Consider the following 7,032-nt stretch of genomic DNA (forward strand, 5'->3'; position numbering starts at 1 on the left):
TGAGGTCGGCTTTATTTTCACTACCCAAACTGTTGGAAAGTATTTAAACTTAAGCAGAAACAGCTGTATTGCTCGCACCGCTCTTTCTTGCTGCGGAGAAAGACTTTGTAGTCCAGGACTGGCTTCTCTAAAAAGGACGAAAGTTTTGGCTGCTATTGTCCGATGACATGATTACGTAATCTGTAAACAACCTCGTGTAGTCGTCTTCCCTTCACCCCCCCCCACAAGTGTAATAACCTCATACGCTTTATTAACCCATAATATAACTCTTCATGGATTCATATTTAATGTTACTAATGCCCCCATGCTCGGGAAGGTAGGTATATCGGGGAGGTGGTTGGAATATCAGGGTACCTTTCTAAAACTCCCACTGGCTACTCTATTGATCTAAACACCAATGTTTATATTAACTCTTTGTCCCAGCCTGTCACCACAAGCGCACCGAATCGTCAGGAAGAGAAAATCTGTATACTCCAACAGTAAGGCTGTCTCTCTCTGTGAAGAGATATTTTTGGCTCCAACCTTCAAAATGTTGAATAAGAAATATTTTCTCTTTAAAACTAATTTAGGGTTCAAATCAAAATACTCCGGCATACTCTGGATTGGGCATGTGACTTTAATTTTTGTTCTTTTTTTAAAAAAAAACTAATTTCCTTCCCGGCTAGCATTTCCATGCTTCATAGGACACTTTTTCATTGGAAAATCCCACTGATTTCAAAGAAGGTTGCTTCCAAGAAAGTGTACTTAAGATCGCAGCTTTACAGGTTTCCCCGATCCGAGCCCACACATGCTTACCCTGATGTGAAAATTACCGATGTCCTGAAAGTTACTCCCAAATAAGTAGACCTCAGAGTTAGGATCTTCTAGCTTTATTGCTGCTCAGATACCTTACCATATAGGACAGAAAGGTCAATAAAGATCGGTAATAAGTAACAGAGACTCCCCCCCCCGCCCCAAATGGTACGTTTATGGTTCTTATATATTTCTGCATCTTTCTCACACAGGCACACAATCCACATATCCGCATCTATCTGTATGTGTCTCATGCAGAAAATATGCCTATGTCAAAGTTCACCGAGTTTTGCTCAATATGTTGTAATAAAACGGAACGGCTGCTGCGCTTTAACTTTTCTACCCAGACAGAACTCCAGATGAAGGCAAACTCCTTCCTAGCTAAAAAAGCGCAGGAGCTCCCTCTTTTCAGCAGAGGTAGGAAAAAAAACTCGCCGAGGCTAAGATGCGGCTCTTCCTTGGGCGTTTGTGGCGACCGGGGGCTGCTTTAAAAGGTGGTCCGGCTCCATCTGGATCTTGGAAATGGGATCCAGTTCAGTCCCAAGAGAACGACGAGGAGGAATCCTCGTCCTCCGGTGCCACTGAGAACGACAGGGGGACTCTGTTGCCGATTCAACTTTTTTTCTGCTCATTGTGTGCATGTGCGTGGTTGTTTTTTTTTAAAAAACCCTTTCTCTGCACAAACGTTGCTGCTGCTTTTCAGAAAATGCAGCGTCTGCCTAAGCTGGGTGCATGAAGCCCGGGGGCGGCTTGGTGGCACCAACCCATTCTGGTCCCCCTTCTATCGCTACTAAAATAAACTTTAAACGATGGGCGAAAGGGGGGGCGAAGGTGTATGGACGGATAGGATATTATTATTATTATTGTTGTTGTTGTTGTTATACATGCGAGCTTGCAACAAAACCGTCCCTGCGAGAGAACTGATACATAATCAATTTTCCAAACCTGTAAATAATGTAAGCCATCATTCTGAGAGGCCTGCGAAAACTTGGCATTCCCTTCTTCGGGCGTGGACGCCTCCCCTTCCAAATCCCCGATTATTCCACCACCCCCGCCCTCCCCGTCATCGGAGGGGGATTTCTTTGCAGGTTTATTGAGGAGGTTTATTTTGCGGGAGTAAGGAAGTAGATGTTTAAAACAAATACATAAAAGCGTTATAGTATCGCAGGAGTCTATAAATGCCTTCGAATTTATTTCTCCTCCCCCCTCCCCAGTGGACGGTAGAGGGATCGAGGTGGCCGGAACGGACTGGAGAGCTGCCGTGATCAAGGCTGTAGCGGATCCGAAGGGGGAAGGGTTGCAGAGATTTGCACCCCTCCCCCCGTCCGTCTCCACAACCAGACAGCTGAGAACACCCCCCTCCCCAATCGTGCAGGAAGCCCCCTCCCAGCTCTCCACCTCGGGATGCAGCCTCCCGCCCCCACTCCCGTCTCCCTGCTTCATTGGCTCCACCCCTTTGTGATTGAAACGCGGATCACGTCGCAGGGAGGCGGGTGCAGTTGGAGGGAAGAGCCGGGCCCAGCCAGAGCTTCGGCATTAGCGGCCTCTCTCCGTCTCACTCTCTGATACTCCGAGAAAGCAAGCGAACCAGCGGGTGGACGGACAGGCAGGCAGGCTCAGCCAGCAACAAGTGCGGAGGCAGGCGAGGCGAGGGAGGGCTAACGAGCGAGCGAGCGCTGACGTCAGCGAGCGGAGTATTATGGTCTGGGCTGTGCTGGCCGCCGCCGCTGCTTTTCTGCTGCCAGCGGCCGAGTAAACATGGAGCTCTCCGCCGTGGGAGAGAGGGTGTTCGCGGCCGAGGCCTTGCTCAAGAGACGCATCCGAAAAGTAGGTGCCCTCGCCCTGCCTGGCAGCGCCGCTCCGGCTTTGTGCATGCCGCCCTCGAGCCGTCAGGCCCGCGCGAGGCCGCAGACAGACGAGCGGCGCTTCGTTTCTGCTTTGGTTTAGCTCCCCCCTTTCTGCAGCAACACTCCGGGAGCCCTGCCGCTCCCCCTTTCTGCTGCTTGCGCTGCACAGATTGCCACCACCGAAAACGTCTTCTTCGCCACCTTCTTTAAATGCATGCACGTTTGGGCTGCATGTATATTTGCTGCACGCATTTGGTGCATGCATATTTTATCACGTTTTGCAGCACGCCCCCTTTTTCAAGGATGGAATTTTTTTTCTGCCCTGCAGCTTGCATGTGCATTTTTGTGGCACGCTTTTGGCCAGTAGCATATCTTTTTTGACACATGGCTTTTGAGTGTACCTTTGGTTTTATTGCAAGCATGTTTCAGTTGGCATATTGTTTTATTGCATTCTTCTTGAATCTCCTCTTTTTTTTCTGAAATGCATGCTAATTTGTCTTTTCTTGACATCTGCAGGGTCGAATGGAATATCTTGTGAAATGGAAGGGCTGGTCTCAGAAGTAAGTAACAGTAAAAGAATACTTGCAGCTTAGTATGTATCTCGTTTTGGTCTTGGGGTGTTTTTTTAAGTAGTAAAATTGGGTATAGTGCTTTCCTGAAAAGAGGGACTGACTAGATTATCTATTAAGTTACTTTGCACTCATCCTATTCTGAAAAATAAAAATATGTTTTTTTTAAAAGCTCATATCTTCTTGTTTTGTTTTCTTCCTCCGCCTTTTGCTAGATACAGCACCTGGGAACCCGAAGAAAACATTCTAGATGCCCGTCTGCTTGCAGCTTTTGAGGAAAGGTACACTGTTTGGGGAAAATACAATTTTTTTAGCCATATCACAGTGTTTTAGAGTAGTGGTAAACTGATGCTATGTTCTTCTGTTTTTTAATGTGGGTTTTTTTTATCCTTAAAAATGCTCACTTAGGGAAAGAGAAATGGAACTTTATGGTCCTAAGAAACGAGGCCCCAAACCCAAAACATTTCTACTAAAGGTAAGAGGGGAGAGAGAGAGAGAGAATGTCTTCTGTGCTGCTGGTATGTTGCTACTTTTAACAGAAATTGCTTTCAAAAAGGGAGCATTGCTAAGGGTGGATTCTTTTATTGCTGTGTTTATATCTCTGTGTGTGAGAGAGAAACAAACACGATGGTTGCCTTGTAAGCTGCATTTATGAAACTGCCAGGGCAAGGTATTAAATCAGTCCAGTTATTGTTATCTCTCTCTCTCTCTCTCTCTGTGTGTGTGTGTGTGTGTGTGTGTTTGCAGGCCCAGGCAAAAGCCAAAGCTAAAACCTATGAATTCCGTAGTGACTCTGCTAGGGGAATCCGGGTGCCATACCCTGGAAGATCCCCTCAGGACTTGGGCTCTACTTCCCGTGCTAGAGAAGGACTGAGACAAATTCCATTGCCTCCTCAAAGCAGCTCCACTGCTGCTGCTACTACCAACACCTCCCGAGTGGAGATGATCCAGGAAAACAGGGTTGGGACAGAGGAAGACCGATCTGAAGGAGCCTTTAAAAAGCGAGGCCCAAAGCCCAGGAAAGAGCTCTACAAAGACCTGCCTGAAACTGCTGATGTTGTCTCTAAGCGGAAGCCAGTGGAACCAGGGGACAAGATGGTGGTGGATTACTTAAAAGCCAGAAAACTGGAAGAGGCAGCTAACCCAGGTGCAGCCAAATTCAGTTCAGGACACAGTGTGATCCAGTTAGCCCGGAGACGGGAGCCTGAGTTACCCAGTGCTGTTTCCAGCTCCAGAGCAGAAGCTGGCATTAAGCTGTGTGCACCTGAGACTTATCCTCCCAGGCTAACTAAGCACAGGGCAGATTTCCTGGATCCGAAAGGGCAAAGTAGTTTGGACTTGGGTGCCCCTAAGATCTTGCACAGCTCTGCAAACCAAGGCAGCTTATACCGGGATGGTATAGGGACCCAGGCTGGCAGGCCTTCCCTCATTGCCCGCATCCCTGTCTCCAGGATCCTTGGCGACCCAGAAGAAGAAGCTTGGAGCCCCTCTCTCAACAACTTGGAGAAAGTGGTAGTGACTGATGTGACATCAAATTTCTTGACAGTTACCATTAAGGAGAGCAGCACAGACCAAGGGTTTTTTAAGGAAAAGCGATGAATTCCCCTGGAGAAGAGGAAGCATTTAGAGGGTTTGGGGTAGAGGTTGTTGTCTAGTTCTGGATTTTTGTTTTCTTGGACAGGATTGAAAAATCTGTCCTTAACTCATTCTTTTCTTCCCTCCCCACCAATTTCAATTTTGGTTGGAAAAATTATCTCTAGAGTTATATTTTCTATTAGATGTAAATATGTTATTTAAAGAAAAATACATATATATATCTATATACATATATATTTCAACTCTAAGTTGTTGGTTTTTTATTTAAGGCTCTTGGAGAAGGACAGTAAACAGAGTACTGATGTATCTCTTGCCTCAGTTGCAAGAGCAGGTGTAGATACTAAATGATCCTATTAGCTAATTATAACATTTTGATTTTGTGTTTTGTTGGGTTTTTTCTTCAGTTGTACCCCCACCCCTTTCCCCCCAAAGACGTTGAGAGCAAATAGGGGATATTATATTCATCTGGGGACAAAAAAAGGCTCCAGTTTCTTGATTGTTATATTATAAGATGTTGCTTTGTACAATCAAGTGTGCTATATACACAACTGTTCTGTCTGGACAGCTGAAGTAAGCACTTGACTCTACAGTATTGTCTGTCTTTTGTTTTGCTCCAGTTTTTAAAAAAGACTTGTTGGTTTAAAAAGCGTCCATTAAAAACAATTGAAAGGTGTTTTAGCAAAAAAGTATTAACTTGAATGACGTTTTCTTGCAAGGGAAAAGAGGGTTTGTATGTTTTAAGATTCTGAAAAAGTGAAGCTGCTGTCATGCACTTTAATATGACTGTCATGCGGAGAAAGGAGCTGGGGGTGCGGAGAGGGAACTGAGCTGATAGTTTAGTTTAACTTTGTCTGTTTCTTCTTTCTTTAGTCCTTATTTACTCACTCCAAAAAGAATATTTGTTTACATTCCTTACATGCCAGAAAAGTTGGGGAGGAAAGTATCTCACTGCTCATATCTTAGGTGCTCTTGCTGTTATGTTGAAAGTGAACCAGACAGATAGACAGACTGCGATTCTTTCCAGGTTGGATGAGTTTTTAAAAAGTGTTGTATAAAATCTGCATCTTCCTCAGAAATGTTAAGATTCCCCTTATAGTCCCTTTCAAAAGAGTTAACTAGTGGGACAATACAAAGCGAGCTGCTTTTTTATGTGACTTTCTCTTGTACTTTCTGAAAAAAATGTTTTTGTTTTTTTCTCTCCCCTCCTCATCCCACATGAAATTATTCTGTCTGTGGTTAAAAGTCCAATAGTTCTCTTCACCTGCTAGTTTTAGGCAGAATATAAACCCTTTTCCTATTCCCTTGCATAATGTACCCTGACATTTGAAGATTTTTTAAAAACATGTTGTTCAACTCTGTTGCATTTTGTGAGAATGCAAATTTGTTTCCTAACCCTGCTGTAGCCTCCTGCATTAAGAAGGGATGTGCAGAATGGGAGGCTTGCTGTTGTTTTCACTTATGTTTAGCAGGTGTTGTGGTGTCCCAATAGATATTGATTTAAGCATCTCTTCTTGGTTCAAAAAGCACAAATCTGCCTAGTGGTCTCTAAGGACCTGGCAGGGGGACGAGTAGCCTTCTCCATCTTTTTCTGAATTGGCCTGCTGGCTGGATCCTTTTAAAACATGTTCTAATTTGGGGACTGCACTGGGGATGAGAGCACATGTGGCATAATAAGATGTGAGGAGGAGGAGGGAAGCAGGTGGGTGTTGGAAGAACCAGGAGGAGGGTCTTTGCCTTTCCTGGGATCAACTAGAAATGTTTTGCTTCTTAAGCCACCTTCTGTTTATTATTTTGGGTGTCTCCAACAAAATAAAATGTGGGGATTTTGTTTACACTGTACTGAGGAAATAAGTCAGGTTCTTGTTTTCTGGTCTCCCTCTCCTTTTAAAATAAAGCCAATATGGTAAACTTCAGTCAGTTCAAATAGTTTATGTAACAAACTGCAGATGCTTTCAGTTCTCCTAAGTGGGTACGTGGGGGATATGTATGTCAGCTTTGGTATGTTGACAAAAAGGGTTCTGTAGTCCTTTTAACAGAGGCTGGAGGGGGGTGGGGTGGGAAAAGGGGGGTGGCCAGGAGGAATATCTCTTTGGTTGACATAAATAGATCATAAGTGCTGCCCCTACCTCCTCAGGTGTCAAGGGTGGTATATGCCAGCTATGATGTGTGTTTCTAGACACACACACACACATGGGTATATAAAAACTAAACATACATGTGGGTGTATA

General features: G+C 44.8%; 1 protein-coding gene across 1 annotated transcript; it reads left to right on the forward strand.

The window, feature by feature from the left end:
• Positions 1 to 2,251: 2,251 nt before the first annotated feature.
• Positions 2,252 to 6,717, forward strand: CBX8 (chromobox 8). Its single transcript, XM_061615820.1, has 5 exons — positions 2,252 to 2,619; positions 3,156 to 3,199; positions 3,424 to 3,489; positions 3,617 to 3,683; positions 3,956 to 6,717. Exons 1-5 carry the CDS (start codon positions 2,551 to 2,553, stop codon positions 4,805 to 4,807), a joined length of 1,098 nt encoding a protein of 365 aa, XP_061471804.1. The 5' UTR covers positions 2,252 to 2,550; the 3' UTR covers positions 4,808 to 6,717.
• Positions 6,718 to 7,032: the final 315 nt, after the last annotated feature.

This window comes from Rhineura floridana, chromosome 3, assembly GCF_030035675.1.
Source record: "Rhineura floridana isolate rRhiFlo1 chromosome 3, rRhiFlo1.hap2, whole genome shotgun sequence".
NCBI lineage: Eukaryota > Metazoa > Chordata > Lepidosauria > Squamata > Rhineuridae > Rhineura > Rhineura floridana.

Bases quoted from the DNA above. Each gene is read 5' to 3' on its own strand.
- CBX8 (XM_061615820.1), top strand. From the start codon at position 2,551: ATGGAGCTCTCCGCCGTGGGAGAGAGGGTGTTCGCGGCCGAGGCCTTG. The intron at 2,620-3,155 runs GTAGGTGCCCTC...TGACATCTGCAG, and splicing joins TCAAGAGACGCATCCGAAAA to GGTCGAATGGAATATCTTGT. The intron at 3,684-3,955 runs GTAAGAGGGGAG...GTGTGTTTGCAG, and splicing joins CCAAAACATTTCTACTAAAG to GCCCAGGCAAAAGCCAAAGC.